General features: G+C 51.4%; 1 protein-coding gene across 3 annotated transcripts in view; it reads left to right on the top strand.

Moving 5' to 3' along the window:
• The window catches only part of RAB7A (RAB7A, member RAS oncogene family), a 94,467-nt gene extending 86,366 nt beyond the window's left edge, over window positions 1-8,101 (top strand). For all 3 annotated transcript variants that reach the window (XM_060023161.1, XM_060023160.1, XM_060023159.1), the window contains 3 exons: window positions 2,256-2,474; window positions 3,952-4,080; window positions 6,715-8,101. In XM_060023161.1, the coding sequence (XP_059879144.1) occupies window positions 2,256-2,474; window positions 3,952-4,080; window positions 6,715-6,810 (444 nt within the window). In that variant the 3' untranslated portion in view covers window positions 6,811-8,101. The remainder of the gene's footprint in view (window positions 1-2,255; window positions 2,475-3,951; window positions 4,081-6,714) is intronic.
• The last annotated feature ends 7,440 nt before the right edge of the window (window positions 8,102-15,541 follow it).

The following is a 15,541-nucleotide window of genomic DNA, read 5'->3' as shown; positions in this document are numbered from 1 at the left end:
CAGAGTTCTCGATTCTCCCTCCACCTTGGTCTTCTTTTATGGGAAAAGGCTCTTTTCTCCACTCAGGGACACGCATTCAGGGTAGGACGTCGGACAGCAGGAGAGCACAGAGGTGACCCTCACAGGGTCCGGCTGCTGCCGCGCTGTCCACAGAGACCGTTTGTCCGCACGTGTGCTCTGCTGCTCACGTGGGGCGGGGTGGTGCCCTTCCCTGCCCACTGAGAGCAGCCACAGTCTTCGGCTTTGTTTCTTTCATTGCCCTTCAGCCTTACCATCACTTCTTCTGGTTCCCAGTGGCTGCTTCCTTCCACGTAGTGTGAGCACTGCTAGGCCCCGCGTGGACATTACCACAGCCTCCTGACTCCACGCCTGCAGGCACGCTGAACCCCCGTGGCCACTAGGACGTGTCCTTTTCAGGAAGGTTCTTCCCAGAGTGCTTGGAGCACGCGTGGGCTCGAGGTTCCCGGGGGGTGGGGGGTGGGCAGGGGTAGGCTGCCGTGGTCGGGCCCCTTGTGGCCAGAGCTGTGACCCGGAGTCTGTGTGCTGGTTGTGGAGGGCCCCATACGTCGGAAGAGAGGGCTGCGTGGGCCCTGCAGAGCTGCCTTCCCTGGAGGGTAACCTCTGGGCTGGGGTGGGCACTCTTTGCCCCGCACTGATGGGCGACCACAACAGCCCCCTTCCGCGTGCACTGTCCTTGGCCCGTCTGTGAGCCAGAGTTTAGCCTGTGTAGTTGCACTGCTTTATGGGAACTTCTTTAAGGGGTTCTAATGCTGCCGTTTCCAGCTGTAGATATTTCCAGACAGTATTTAAGTCCTGGCCCTGCTCCTGTCTGCCATGATGTTGTTTGAGCCCGTCCCCAAGGGAAAACCAGCCTTCAGCATTTGCATGTTACGTTTCAGGGCTCCTTTTGGAGAACATTCTCGGCGGTTCTGTGGGGTTTAGAACATCATGAGTTGGGTAGTATTAAAGAAATGCAAATCCCATGATACTGCCCTGTTCTGCTGCGTCATCCTTCTGTGTATTCACTCACTGCGCAAGCATCCTGTGCGCTTCCTGTGCAGTGAGGCTCTTCCTACCTGAACTGGAAGCTGTCTGTGGCAGCGCTGGAGTTGGCGTGTCCCCGAGTGCTGTGGGCTGCCTGGGAGGAGCTTCGGGGAGGAGCTCAGCCCTGCTTCTGCAGAAGCCGCTTCTGGAGATGAAACTGTCGTGGCTCAGTCCACACTCCGTGTTGGTCTAAGTCGCAGGCCTTCGGTTCACTGGCTGGTGGTTTGGACATAAGGTTGAAATTTTTGGGGGTTATGAGGATTTTCCAGATTCTCATGTTGCTCTGAAGCTAAGTGGTTTCCTGCAGACAGTGGAGCCAAGAGGTGAAGACTCCTGTCAGCTGGAAGTAACTGCGAACCGCTTTGGAGCCCGGCACCGTGGCTCGCCGCGGGTGTGCGGCCATTCTGGGGAACACTAGTCCTCTCCAGGCAAACCGGGGGCCCTGTTGGGATCTGGGGCGTTGAGGAACTGCATCCTTGCTCTTGGACCTGGTGTGGCAGTGAATGGTGGGAAGTTCTTTGAGCTGAGCGCCTGGTGGTCCATTGATGAGAAGCGACTTCGATCTGTCTTCCTTGGTGTATTCTCACATTGCTTGTCCCTTTATTCCTCTCCCCCTGTCTCCTTCCCACCCCTCCCCCTTTTCTGGTACTTTTGTTTCCTTTGTCTCTTAATTAAGGTATAATATAACTAAAACATACTGGGGTTTTTTTAGGTCAACTTTATATATACAGTAAAATGCATCCATGTAAATGTACCGTTTGGGAGTTCCCTGGTGGTGCCGTGGTTAGGACTCAGTGCTTTCACACTGCCGTGGCCCGCGTTCAGTCCCTGGTTGAGGAACTGAGATCCCGCAAGCCGCGCGGCACGGCCAAAAGTAAAACTGAATGTACAGCCCGATGAACGACCGCCTCCCCAGCCTCCATCGCCCCGGGAGCCCCCAGGGCACAGAAACCTCACGTTACATTCAGGGTTCCATAAATCCTACCCGCGTGGCCACCACCTCGATCAAGACTAACGTTTCTCTAGCGCCCTCCAGACGCATGGGACACGTCCACTTACACTGCTGTCTGTCGGTGTGCTCTGGACACTCGGGTGCTGAATTCTGTTCCTGATGAGTCCTGAAGTGATTGTCTCTGGGGGGCCCCTGGCGTCCTCCACACACCCCACTCCTGGCACTCCGCCCCAAGGAGCGACCGTTTTGTCTCTCGCAGATCTGGGACACGGCCGGACAGGAGAGGTTCCAGTCTCTGGGTGTGGCCTTCTACAGAGGCGCAGACTGCTGCGTCCTGGTGTTTGACGTGACTGCCCCCAACACGTTCAAAACCCTCGACAGCTGGAGAGACGAATTCCTCATCCAGGCCAGTCCCCGGGATCCTGAGAACTTCCCCTTCGTTGTTCTGGGAAACAAGATCGACCTCGAAAACAGACAAGTAAGTGCCAGCGATGCCGGGGGTCATCACTACGGGGCTTGAGAACCTGAGAACCTGCCCTCGCTTGGGTAAGGGCTACCGAGTCACAGGAAGGGCCTTCTTGTAAAGGGGCAGCTAAGTTTTGGATGACAGGTGCTGTTTTTAGATTTGACTGGTAAGAAACTATATGCCGCAGGGATCTACACCCCATGTCTCTGGCTGTGTGTGCCCCATGCGGGGGTGGATGCGGGAGACAACTAACTAGCCACCTGCCCAGCCCTTGGAATGGGGCCTTGCTCCCTAACCTGTAAAGACCTACCATCCTGGCCTCCCCGTGGACAGACGGGCAGCGGAACTCTGCAGAGGTTGGTATTCCCTTGGGAATTACGGCAACAAAGCAGGAAGCCCGCCGAGTGGGGCTGCCTGCACCGGCAGCTCTCTCGGCCCCGGTGACGGGATTTCCCTTGAGGCCGGGTGATATTTGGTCTTTGGGACGCAAAGGCAGACTTGCACTTCGTCTGGCTCATGCACTCTTAGATCGGGGATGCTTCCTGAGTCTGATGCTGTGTTCATCTGACGAGGACACTCAGATGCCAGATGACGGTGTGTCTGGGGCTGTGGTGCCCAGGAGGAGCTTTCTAGCATTTTCCTCTCCTGTGAGAGCCCCCTGCTTCTGGGGTACTGCGTGAATTTGGAGGGTTCTGTGCTGAGGCCAGACCGACTCTGGGGGTGCACTACCTCCTGGCCAGCTGCCTTTGGGGACCAGGGCCCAGGAGGCCAGTTCACATCCCCATGCTGCCCCTGCAGCTGTGACTTAGGGTCATTATTACCTTTGCCTCTGAGCCTCGTTCCCGTTCCCTTTCTGTGCTGGGAAGGAGGGGATTCGAGTGTGACCTTCTCAAGTGCTCTCTCAGCGCCTCAGGGGCCTCCCTTGATCCTCGTGTGTACAGGAGATGCTTTGGGCTTTGAGCAAAATTGCTCTAGGTTCCTTTCAAATAGCACTTGTCTGGGGAACGTAGGCTCTTAAGTGTAGCTAGGTGTATTTCTGACCACTCATCTCTCTTTCTCCCTTTCCTGAGTGGCCTGGTCCTTCTCATGCCTGAAAATGGGCTAGGGTGGGGAGAGGTCAGGACATGCGAGGCAGGGTGAGGGCCTCGGGGCTCTGGCGCCTAGGTGTGTGGTCAGGTGAGGTGCCGTGAGCAGTCACAGAAGGGGCTGCAGAGCTGAAGACCAAGCTGCCAGGCCTGTCCTGTGCTGAGGGCTGCCTCTGAGGTCCCAGGAGGGACGGTTACTTCTTCCTGGGCTGGCGTCTTACTCCCTTCAGAAGCTGCTTCTAATCTTAGTGCGGCTGAGGGTCCGAAGGTGTGGGTGGTAGGCGGGGTGCTTTGGCTCCTGGCTCTACTGTGTGTAGGGGTGACCGGGGCGGCGGGGGGGCCAGTCCTTCCCTGGTGGGATTCCCGCTGTTCCCTGCACACACATGCCCTGCCTCTTCTTCCAGGTGGCCACAAAGCGGGCACAGGCCTGGTGCTACAGCAAAAACAACATTCCCTACTTCGAGACCAGTGCCAAGGAGGCCATCAACGTGGAGCAGGCCTTCCAGACGATTGCCCGGAACGCGCTGAAGCAGGTGGGTGTCCAGTGGTGGTCTGGCTACCTCTGGTGATGGGCCGCTGAGCCAGCCCCGGCCTGGCTGCCTTGTCCTTAACCTTTCCTCGCTGACTCTTTTCCATGTAGCCAGAAACCCCTGTGTTTATCCAGGAAGGTAATGGCACAGTCTGCTAAGGCTTCCAGAAATTCCGCTCACTTGTGAATAACCTCAACCGTGCGGGGCAGCAAAGACCTCAGCCGAGGTCTCCCTGGTCTGACCAGCTGCATTGTTCTTTCCTTCTGCAGCTGTCAGGTGGCCAGGCCACTAGATGGCCCTGGTCAGACTGGTCCATTTCTGTTTGAGGAGGGGATAAACGGGAATTTGAAACCCATCATTGGATCCAGTTTTTTTAAACAAATTAAATGTATAATTATTTATGTATGTATGTACGGTTGTGTTGGGTCTCTGCTGCTGCGCTCGGGCCCTGTCTAACTGCAGCAAGTGGGGGCCACTCTTTGCCCTGGTGCGTGAGCTCCTCACTGCAGTAGCTTCTGTTGCGGAGTGCGGGCTCTAGAGTGCAGGCTCAGTAGTTGTGGCACACGGACTTAGCTGCACCGCGGTGTGTGGGATCTTCCCGGACTAGGCTCGAACCCGTGTCTGCTGCATTGGCAGGCGGATTCCCAACCACTGCACCCCCAGGGAAGTCCTGTTTGGTTTTTTTAATCATATCTGAGCTGTAAGAGATTGCGGGCTCTAGGAATTGTGTTCCTTGGATAAAGTTTTCCTACATTTTTTCTTTATTTATTCAGTTGTTCCCCCGAAATAACAGTGGCTTCTTGTTGGCAAGGGCCAGTTGAAGACTTTGTGACTCAGCAGCTGTGTTGGGGCCAGTGCGTTGAGGCAGGTCCCAGCATTGTCAGTTGTCTGTAGTGGGCAGGTGAGGGGTGCGGTCGGAGGCAAAGGGCCCGTGGCAGCTGCAGAGGGCAGGGTGGGAGCGGGTTTACAGAAGGCGTGCTTCTCAGCAGTCGGGGCACCTGGCCTGCGGGCTGTACAGGAGTCGTTTTTCACCAGTTCCCTGTTGGCTGGCATCACTGTTGGAGTTTTCCTCTCTGAATATTGCTGTCCCTAGAGCCTCATTACAGTGGCGAGCTGGCATCTTGGGAGTGAGATTGTTAGACTGCAAGGTGTGTGTATTTTTGCGGGCAAGCGCCACCTGGCTTCCCAGGGACAGTAGTAATCCTTCAGTTCCTGCCAGCGCGCTGTGGGCCTCCCCCTGGAGCTCCGCTGACACTCCCCACGGCAGAGCCCGTAGGCAGCCCTCCCGCGGGACCCCGCAGTGCTCAGGAGCGCTTTTGAATTGAACCTCACTTCACCTGTTACTGCAGTGGATTTTTTCAATTCCTTTGGCCATAGAGAATTTTTTAGTTGAGTATGCAGTATTCACATACGTTGGGGTCTGTCCTGGCCGTCTCCCTGCTCCTTGCCTGGACCATCTTGATTTCACTGCCTCTGCGTCTGACCCCTGATCAGGCAGGCCTCCCCTCACTAATTTTATCTTTTTGGTTCATTTTTTCTTTCTTCACCCTCCCTCCAAATAAGACCTTATTGAGATTCTGATTGGAAATGCATTACAGCCGTTGTATTAGTCTCTCTGGGTGCCTTAACAAATACCACAGACTGGGTGGCTAAAGCAATAGACTTTTATTTTCTCTCAGCTCTGGAGGCAGAAGCCCATAATCAGGGTGCCAGCAGATCCGATCTCCGGTGAGGACTCTGTTACGACAGGAAGTAGCTAAGTGTGTGGGAAGGGCTGAGGGCATCAGATAGGGTCCGGGGTGGCCGCCCATGGCGCACACTTTCTTTTGGGGATGACAGAAGTGTCCTGGAATCACGGCGTGGTGGCGGCTGGCAACTTTTGAATATACCCAACAACACGGCACACGCACACTGCTGTGTTCAGCAGAGCTTTTTTTAAAATATGTAGTCCTAGAGGTTGTTACTTTTATAGCAATTGTGAATGGAATGATTTTTCCTAGAGAACTTCTGATGGATAGAACCAGTCCCTGCTTTCCCGAATCCTTGAACAGTTCCTGCTGCACAGGTGCTCAGTGTTTAAGTGACAAATTACTTCTCTACATCAGGAAGTAGAAGGCTGCTCCTCCCTGGAGACATGCTCATCAGCGCAAGGCCCGCTGAACTGACCCCAGTCTGTATCCCCACCAGACAAAGGGATCCGTCCTCGGCTGGGCTCTGCGTGTGCAGATCTGGAGATACAAAAAGGAAGCTAGACCCTGAGTCCAGAAAGATGAGAGCAGGTAGGGGGCCGGAGGAGCGCCCAGGAAGAGCGCCCAGGAACCTTGAGGACATGCTGGCTCAGAGCGGCCAAATCCAGGCCACGGGAGCGTCTACCTTCTTGTCAGACGTTGGTAGAAGCCTCGGAGCAGGCGGCGGCCCCCAGGCTGACGTCACACGGAGGGCGCGTTGGCCATGTCCTGCCTGCCTACTCAGTGTCACCTTGCCCCATCTTCCGCTCACTTGGCTTCGAGCACCTTCTGCCAGGGCCCTCACTGCACTGCTGGGCCTGCTCCGTGCCCATGCCCCCATCTGCCCGGGCTGAGCTCGGGAGTCTCCCCGAGCCTGGACTAACCAGCCTGTCTCTCTCTCCCTGCCCAGGAAACGGAGGTGGAGCTGTACAATGAATTCCCCGAGCCCATCAAACTGGACAAGAACGACCGGGCCAAGGCCTCGGCAGAAAGCTGTAGCTGCTGAAGCGGCAGAGCGAGCAGAGCACAGAGCCCTTCGCGCACCAAGAACACAAGTAGGCCTTCCACCACGAGCCCCTCTCCTCTCCACAGTCAGTCATCTCTCACATCCAGCTGCCAAAAGAACCCCCAGACACAGTCTCCCCTGCACACACACACCCGACACAGACTCACTCCACAGCCCAGGCCTGTGCCGGCTCCATCGGGGTCCCTGCGTCAGCCCTCAGATGGCAGCAGGACGGGCCGGCTGTAGAAATCGTTCCGGTTTGGAGTCGGCCTCGGAGACGACTTCTTTTTGTCCACTGGAGAGAGAGAACTGTTTACAGTCAACCTGTGTCTAATTAGTTCTGGTTTTTTTAACTTGTCTTGTGGTCTTTTTACCCCCCCACCCCCGTGAAGGCTACCACTTGGGAAGGCGGGTGCCCTGCGCTTCATTACAGGCTCACACCCAGTCTGATCAGGCTGAGTTTTGTATGTATCTGTTAATGCTTGTTACTTTTAACTAATCAGATCTTTTTACAGTATCCATTTATTATGTAATGCTTCTTAGAAAAGAATCTTATAGTACATGTTAATATATGCAACCAATTAAAAATGTATAAATTAGTGTAAGAAATTCTTGGATTACGTGTTTAAGTCCTGAGATGCAGGCGTAGAGATGGAGGGTGAAGCCTGTCTGGATCGCAGAGTGTTTAGCCACTCAGATTTCAGAAATCCAGCTGGAGGCAGTATTCTGTACAGTAGACACGAGAATCATGTACACCTTTTAATCAAAGACTTAGGAGCCAAAAAGCTTTTCATCTCTCCAGGGGGAAAACTGTCTAGTTCCCTTCTGTATCTAAATTTTTCCAAGAGGTTGATTTGCATAATACCATGGTGTGTGCAATGGAGAAACGGCTGTTTCAGAAATATAAAACTCTCATTTTTCTTTTTCTTCTCTGCTCCACACTTTGAAACTCCCTTATTAGATCAGCATCCACGTACAAGAGAGAAAGGAAAAGGAAAATCCTACCAGACCTGTCCTAGGGGCTTTACCTTTGTTCTGGAAGGTGCTCCTTTCGGGGCTGTGGCATCCTTAGGTGAGCAGACCTTCTCTCCTTCTTCCCAGTACAACCCGCCATGCCTTCCCCGTGTCCTGGGTGTGGAGCCAGGCAGCTGTGCCCCAGGACCTGCCCTGCATTGTAGCTTGCTTCTCAGAGCACCTCCCTCTCTCCAGAGGCCTGCATTCTAGGGTGTGGGCCAAGTTCTTCTGTAAAGAGATGAACGTGATGCCAATAAAATGTAACAAGAACAAAGACCATCTGTCTTCGCCCTGTCTTTTTTCCCTCTTCCAGACTCGGGCTCAGGAGAGACCCTGTTAGCTAATCACTGCCGTTGCTTTTTCTGGGCCCGCAGGACTCTGAGGCAGAAAGGCCTTCTCCTCTCCAGCCCTGCATACCTGCCCCTGGCTTTTGTCTTTTGCATTTTTAATCACAGTATTGGGGGGGGACCCTGCATGGAGAGAGCATTGTCCCTTTAGAGGAGCAACCACGAGCTGCTGGGGACCCATGGACCACCACGCACAGCCTGGGAGTGTCACTCGGTCTTCGTGCTGCCTTGTTTTTAATGCTGTGATGGTCGACCGTCACATAGTTCTGGATCAGGACAGGAAGACCTGGCAGCACCAGCCCCATGTTCCAACATAGATAAGCAACAGCCGGGACTGAGTAGATGCCGCCCAGAGCCAACTGTACGAACTAGTCGTGTTTCCCGCAGCAGGACAGTGTAGGTTTTGCAGACGTAGCCTTTGGATTCTACTTGGGTCCACTTCTCAAGCCCCTCAGTCGTGTCTTTCCCCCGCTGCTCTTGGCCCGGACTTCACGTGTTAAAGTAGCGTCCTCAGGAGCTCACAGCCACAGCGCCGCCGCGGCCAGCGGGGCTTACCCCTGCTGCGGCCCCGCACCCTGGGCTGGGCTTGGGGGTATGCTGTTTGGCCTCAAGAGGAGCAGAGTCCTTCCCAGCTGGCGGCCTCGTGCTGGGCCGTGCTGTGTGGACCAGGCTGCCGTTCTCAGACAGAGCGGGTCCCTCTCGCCCTAACCCTGAACATGACGTGGAAATGGACTTTGACCTCTGACCTCAGCCATGCCCTAAAACTGGTGACCATCCTTACACTGACCTGCTTTATTTTTGAAATGAGCCCGAACATAACCTTGTGGCCCTGATCCCAGCCGTAGCTAGCTGATTCGAAATTTGACTTTTAACCGACCTTGACTCTGTGCTCAGCTTCGTCTTGTCACTGACAATCATCCTAAACATGGTCCCCCTTGAAATGACCTTGAATCTGACCCTCCTCCTGACCCTGTCATATTCAGACTTTGAAGTTAACACTGAACCCTACCTCCCATGACAGCCTTCCTCTCCAGCCTGAGACTAGTCCACACCACGTCCCGTCAATGGCTGGCCGACCTTGGTCTCACCTTATCTACCTAAACTCTGTACGCACAGCTACACTTACCTAGATTGGGTTTCTCCACAGTAAGAAGTAAGGCTGAGACTGAACTCTGCACTAATACAGCATCTTTTCCCACACTCCTACTAAGAGTCAGCATCAGCACGTGCTTTTGAGAGAAGCAGGTTAGCTCCAGCGAGCAGTAAGGTTTGCTTTTGAGGAGAATGGGATTTGGAGTGTTTGCACTAACGCAAATTCTTTCCAGTAACGCAGTTGAGTTCGTTTGAATTTGCTGTGCCTCCCGGGAAGAATGTGAATGGAGACGAATGTGTGCTGCTGTGTCTACATTCATCTCAGTTTGTTCTAACAAGAGGAAGTTACTTTTGAGAAGAATGGGAATGATTTGTTGCACGGATACAAATTCATCTCAGTAGTACTCCTCAGCTTGATGCAAACCCAGTCACCCTGTGACTGTGCATCGCTGCGCTTGCGTTCACTTCACTCCAACAAGCTGTAAGGAGTCTGGGACTGACGTCGTTGCACTGATGGGAGTTCTTATCAAAACCTCTCTTCAGATTGGTCCTAATTCCTCCTACCTCGCAGTAAGAAAGTGCCTTTAGATGAAGGTGTGTTGCATTGCTTCCGTTCATGTTAGATAACACTAACCAGCAATACGGTTTTATCTTTGAGAAGAATGCCTGAGGCCGAGCTTGTCTGCACATGTCTAGTAGCACTAGTTAGAGCTGAACGTAGGTCCATCACGGTTTATGCTGACCTGCAGTGGTTGAGACTAAGCTGCTTACAGTAATACGGATTCTCCCCATTACACTAATTACACTCATCCTAATTGGCTCAGGCTCTCAGCAAGAGCTTGCTGTTGGGGTGAAAGTATACTGCTGAGTATATTCACCTTGTTTCATTAATCCTGACCCAGACCCTGCTTCTCAGCCAGATACACTCAGGTTGAACCTCTTGCCTTGTCACGACCCTAAAGATCTTCCTGGACCTCACACTGGTGTTGCCGCATCTTTGCCTTCCGAATGACCTGACCACATGATGTCCTAATTTTAGGTGACTTCCTGCTTCACCTCACACCAGATGTTTACCTTGAAACTGACCCTGAGCCTGACCCTGATCCAGTCTCTCACCCTATGGATATGTGTTCCTTGTGAATTGCCCTGATTTTTACCTTGTCCTGAACTTGACCCTGTGTCACACTTACGTTACAACCTTGGAATGACCCTCCTGATGCTGCACGTTAACCAAAGTCAGTGCTGAACTGGTCCTTGAATTTGATCATCTTGAAGTTGACCCTGAAACTGACCCTCACTCCTGGTCCAGATCATGCTGCCAGTGTCTCACACTGAGAAACTGACTTTAACCTTGAACTTCTCCACTCCAGTCTTGTCCTTCACACCGGGATGCTCCTGACCGTAATCCCCGTGAAGCAGCCTTGGGTAAGCTTCAAACTAACCTGGAACCTGACCTCGGTCCAGTGTTCTGCGCCTCGCTCTTCAGCTTGATCCTGAACTTCACCTTGAACCTGTGCACTGAAAATCACCTGGCCTCAATCCTCCTTGAATTTCACATAAGCAAGAACTTGACCTCACATTTGAAAGTGGCCCTGTACAACTCAACAACAAAAAAAACCGAGTAGAAAAATGGGCAGAGACCTTAATAGACATTTCTCCAAAGAAGACATACAGATGGCCTGCAAGCACATGAAAAGATGCTCAATATCACTAATTATTAGAGAAATGCAAATTAAAACTACTCATACCAGTCAGAATGGCCATCATTAAGAAGTCCACAGGAATTCCCTGGTGGTCCAGTGGTTAGGACGGCATGCTTCAACTGCAAGGGGAACGGGGGTTCAATCCCTGGTCGGGGAACTAAGATCCTGCATGTGTGGGGGCAAAAAAAAAAAAAAAAGAGCTGTTCTTAAAAAAAAAAAAAAAGTCTAGGGCTTCCCTCCCTGGTGGCGCAGTGGTTGAGAGTCTGCCTGCCAATGCGGGGGACACGAGTTCGTGCCCCGGTCCGTGAGGATCCCGCATGCCACAGAGCAGCTGGGCCCGTGAGCCATGGCTGCTGAGCCTGTGCGTCCGGAGCCTGTGCTCCGCGGCGGGACAGGCCACAGCGGTGAGAGGCCCGCGTACCGCAAAAAACACACACACACACACAAAAGTCTACAGGTAACAAATGCTGGAGAGGGTGCAGAGAAAAGGGGACCCTCCTGCACTGTTCGTGGGAATGTAAGTTGGTGCAGCCACTATGAAGAACAGTATGGAGGTTCCTCAGAAAACTAAAAATCGAACTACCATATGAGCTGGCAGTCCCACTCATGGGTGTATGTCCAGAGAAAACTCTAATTCAAAAAGACACACGCACCCCAGTGTTCACTGCAGCACTGTTTACAATAGCCAAGACATGGAAACAACCTAAATGTCCGTCGACAGATAAATAGATAAAGAAGGCGTGGTACCTAAATACACTGGAGTACTACTCAGCCATAAAAAAGAACATTACGGGCCAGGTCTTTGAATACAGGTGCAAAAATTCCAAACAAAACATTAGCAAGCCGAATCCAATAACACATAAAAAACCATCGTACACCACAATCCCAAGTCTGAATCCAAGTGGGACTTAACCCAAGTTCACAAGGAGGGTTCTCAACGTCTGCAAAATCAATGTGATACATACCACATTAACAAAAGAAAACTCAAAAACCAAATGATCATCCCAATAGATGCAGAAAAAGCAAAACCAAAATTCAGCATCCATTCATGATAAAACCTCTTACCAAATTAGAATAGAGGGAACACATCTCAACATCATAAAAGCCATTTATGACAAACCCACAGCCAATATAATGTGAAAACCTGAAAGCCTTCCCGCTAAAATCTGAAACAAGACAAGGATGCTCACTCTCACCACTTCAATTCAACATAGTCTTGGAAGTCCTAGCCACAGCAGTCAGACAAGGAAAAGAAAGGTGATGCAAACTGGAAGGGAAGAGGTAAAGCTCATTATATACAGATGCTATGATACTATATATAGAAAACCCTGAAAACTCCACACAAAAATTACTAGATCTAGTAAATGAATTCAGCAAAGTAGCAGGATACAAGATTAATATTCCAAAATCAGTTGCAAGGACCTTCCTGGTGGTCCAGTGGTTAAGACTCAACCCTTCGACTGCAGGGGCCATGGGTTCCATCCTTGATTGGGGAAGTTATGCATGCCACGAGGTGAGGCCAAACAAAACAAGACAAAAAAATCGGTTGCATTTCTTTACACTAACAATGAAATATCAGAAAGGGAATGGAAAAAACAAGTAACTTCTAAAATAGAACCAAAATCCTAGGAATAAACCTGACCAAGGAGGTGAAAGGCTTACACCCTGAGAACTATGAAACATTAATAAAGGAAATTAAAAAGGATTCAAAGAAATGGAAAGATATCCCATGCGCTTAGATTGGAAGAATATTGCTAAGATGGCGATACTACCGAAAGTAATCTACAGATCGAACGCCATCCCTCTCAAAATTCCCAAGATACTTTTCACAGAAATAGAATAAATAATCCAAAACTTTATATGAAACCATAGAAGACCCGGAATTGCCAAACCAATCCTGAGGGAAAAAACAAAGCAGGAGGCATAACTCTCCTATACTTCAAACAATACTAGAGAGCTACAGTAATCAAAACAGTGTTGTGGGGCTTCCCTGGTGGCGCAGTGGTTGAGAGTCCACCTGCCGATGCAGGGGACACGGGTTCGTGCCCCGGCGGGGAAGATCCCACATGCCGCGGAGCAGCTGGGCCCGTGAGCCATGGCCGCTGAGCCTGTGCGTCCAGAGCCTGTGCTCCCCAACGGGAGAGGCCACAACAGTGAGAGGCCCGCGTACCGCAAAAAAAAAAAAAAAAAAAAAGTTTTATGGGTACAAAAACAGACATACAGATCAATGGAACAGAAAAGAGAGGCCAGAAATAAACCCACACACCTATGCTCAATTAATCTCTGACAAAGGAGACAAGAATATACAATGGAAAAACGACAGTCTCTTCAGCAAGTGGAGTTGGGAAAGTTGGACAGCTGCATGTAAATCAATTAAGTTAGACCACTCCCTCACACTACACACAAAAATAAACTCAAGATGGCTTAAAGACTTAAGACATGACACCATAAAACTCCTAGGAGAGATCATACACAAAACATTCTCTGATGGGACTTCACTGGTGGCTCAGTGGTTAAGAATCCGCCTGCCAATGCAGGGGACATGGGTTCGAGCCCTGGTCTGGGAAGATCCCTCATGCCCTGGAGGACCCACCGCGTTGCACACTTGCCTTCTCCCTGTGCGTGTCACTTGCACGTGCTGGCCAAGAAGCGTGTGACTGCCACCTGGTGCTGCCGGAGCCCTGGTGTGTGACAAAACGAGGCGATGGAGGCGCTGCTCCACCAGGCGGGCTCAGTCTCCCGAGTTTCCTGACGTCTGGGGAGAAGCGAGCTCGCTGGCGGGAGTCCTGCCTCAGTTGGCACTGCAGGGCTAGAACCGCCCCTGTCGCTGGGCACTCGCCATTTTGCCGGAGCTCCAGGGAAAGGAGCCAGCGCTGGAAGTACATTACCACTTAGGGTCTAGTCTAGCTCATGGGTGAACCTTGAGTCCCTACTTTAGGCCAGAGGGGAGGAAGGGTAAGGGCTGTAATAAACCCCTCGCTTTAGAGGAGGAAAGCCAACTGGCTGAACTGGGGTCTGCACGTGTATCTGTATCTGTTGCTTCTCCTTGGAGAAGCCAGCATGGCTGTTAGTTCAGAGAAGCACGCTGGGGCCTTCCCTGGCAGTCCAGTGGTTAAGACTTCCTCTTCCAATGCAGGGGGTGTAGGTTCGATCCCTGGTTGGGGGAGCTAAGATCCCACATGCCACACAGCCACAAAACCAAAACATGAAACAGAAGCAGTATTGTACCAGATTCAACAAAGACTTTTAAAAAATGGTCCACATCAAAAAAAAAAAAAAAAAAAGACCCTGGTTCTCTCTCCAGTCAGCCCTCCACGCCTGGAAAGGACTGTTTGGGGGCTGTCTTGTCCAGGGGTTGTGGAAGGACAGGGAAACTGCCTGCCATCCCCCATTTCTGGCGCTGGGATAGGATCCTCCAACTCTGAGATCAACTCAGGTTACCCTGGGGATCATGAGAATCCTGGCAGGTCACTGATTCTCTGGCTATTCTCGCTGTAAAAACGGAAACTGCTGAAGCATATGAAAAGGATTATACGCTATGTCCAAGTGGAATTTATGCCTAGAATTCAAGGATGATTCAACATACTCAAGTCTATCGATACACGACATTTACAGGATGAAGACAAAAAAACATGATCTCAACTGATGCAGAAAAAGCATTTGAAAAAATTCAACTAGAAAGTTTCTGCAAAGGAAGCCATGAACACAATGAAAAGACAGCCTACTGAATGGGATAAAATATTTGCAAATCATACAGCTGATAAGCGCTTAATATCCAAAATATATTTAAAAACTCATACAATTCAAAAGCAAAAGAACAAACAATCCAATTTTAAAATGGTCAAAGGGGCTTCCCTGGTGGCGCAGTGGTTGAGAGTCCGCCTGCCGATGCAGGGGACACGGGTTCGTGCCCCGGTCCGGGACGATCCCACATGCCGCGGTGCGGCTGGGCCTATGAGCCATGGCCACTGAGCCTGTGCGTCTGGAGCCTGTGCTCTGCAACGGGAGAGGCCACAAGAGTGAGAGGCCCGCGTACCGCAAAAAATAAAAATAAAAACAGGCAAAGGATCTGAAGAGACATTTTTCCAGAGGACACACACAGATGGCCAACGGGTACCTGAAAAGATGCTCAACGTCACTACATCGGGGAAACGAGGCAAGACCACGATGAGATACCACCTCACACCTGTCAGAATGACTATTTATCAAAGACAAGAAATAACACGTGTTGCTGATGATGTGGAGAAAAGGGAACCCTTGTGCACTGTTGGTGGGAGTGGAAGAGAGTATGCAGGTTCCTCAAAAATTAATAACAGAATCATGCACCGCACGTTTGTGGGGAACCTGGAGCTGAACAGTCTGTAGACGAGCTGCTTCTGGGTCGGGCCTCGAACGCAGCAGAGCGGCTCCCTCGCCGCGATCTACTGAAAATCGGCCCTCGACACAGGGGTTTGTGAAAAAGTAAAACAAACAAGTAAATTAAAAAAATAGAACTATCAACCCATCCAGCAATTCCACTGCTCAGTATTTATCTGAAGGAAGTGAAAACACAACTCGAAAGACGGCTGCACCCTC

This window comes from Delphinus delphis, chromosome 10, assembly GCF_949987515.2.
Source record: "Delphinus delphis chromosome 10, mDelDel1.2, whole genome shotgun sequence".
Taxonomy (NCBI): Eukaryota; Metazoa; Chordata; class Mammalia; order Artiodactyla; family Delphinidae; genus Delphinus; species Delphinus delphis.
Note: the sequence above shows the minus strand (reverse complement) of the source record. Positions and strands in the feature narration are given on the sequence as shown.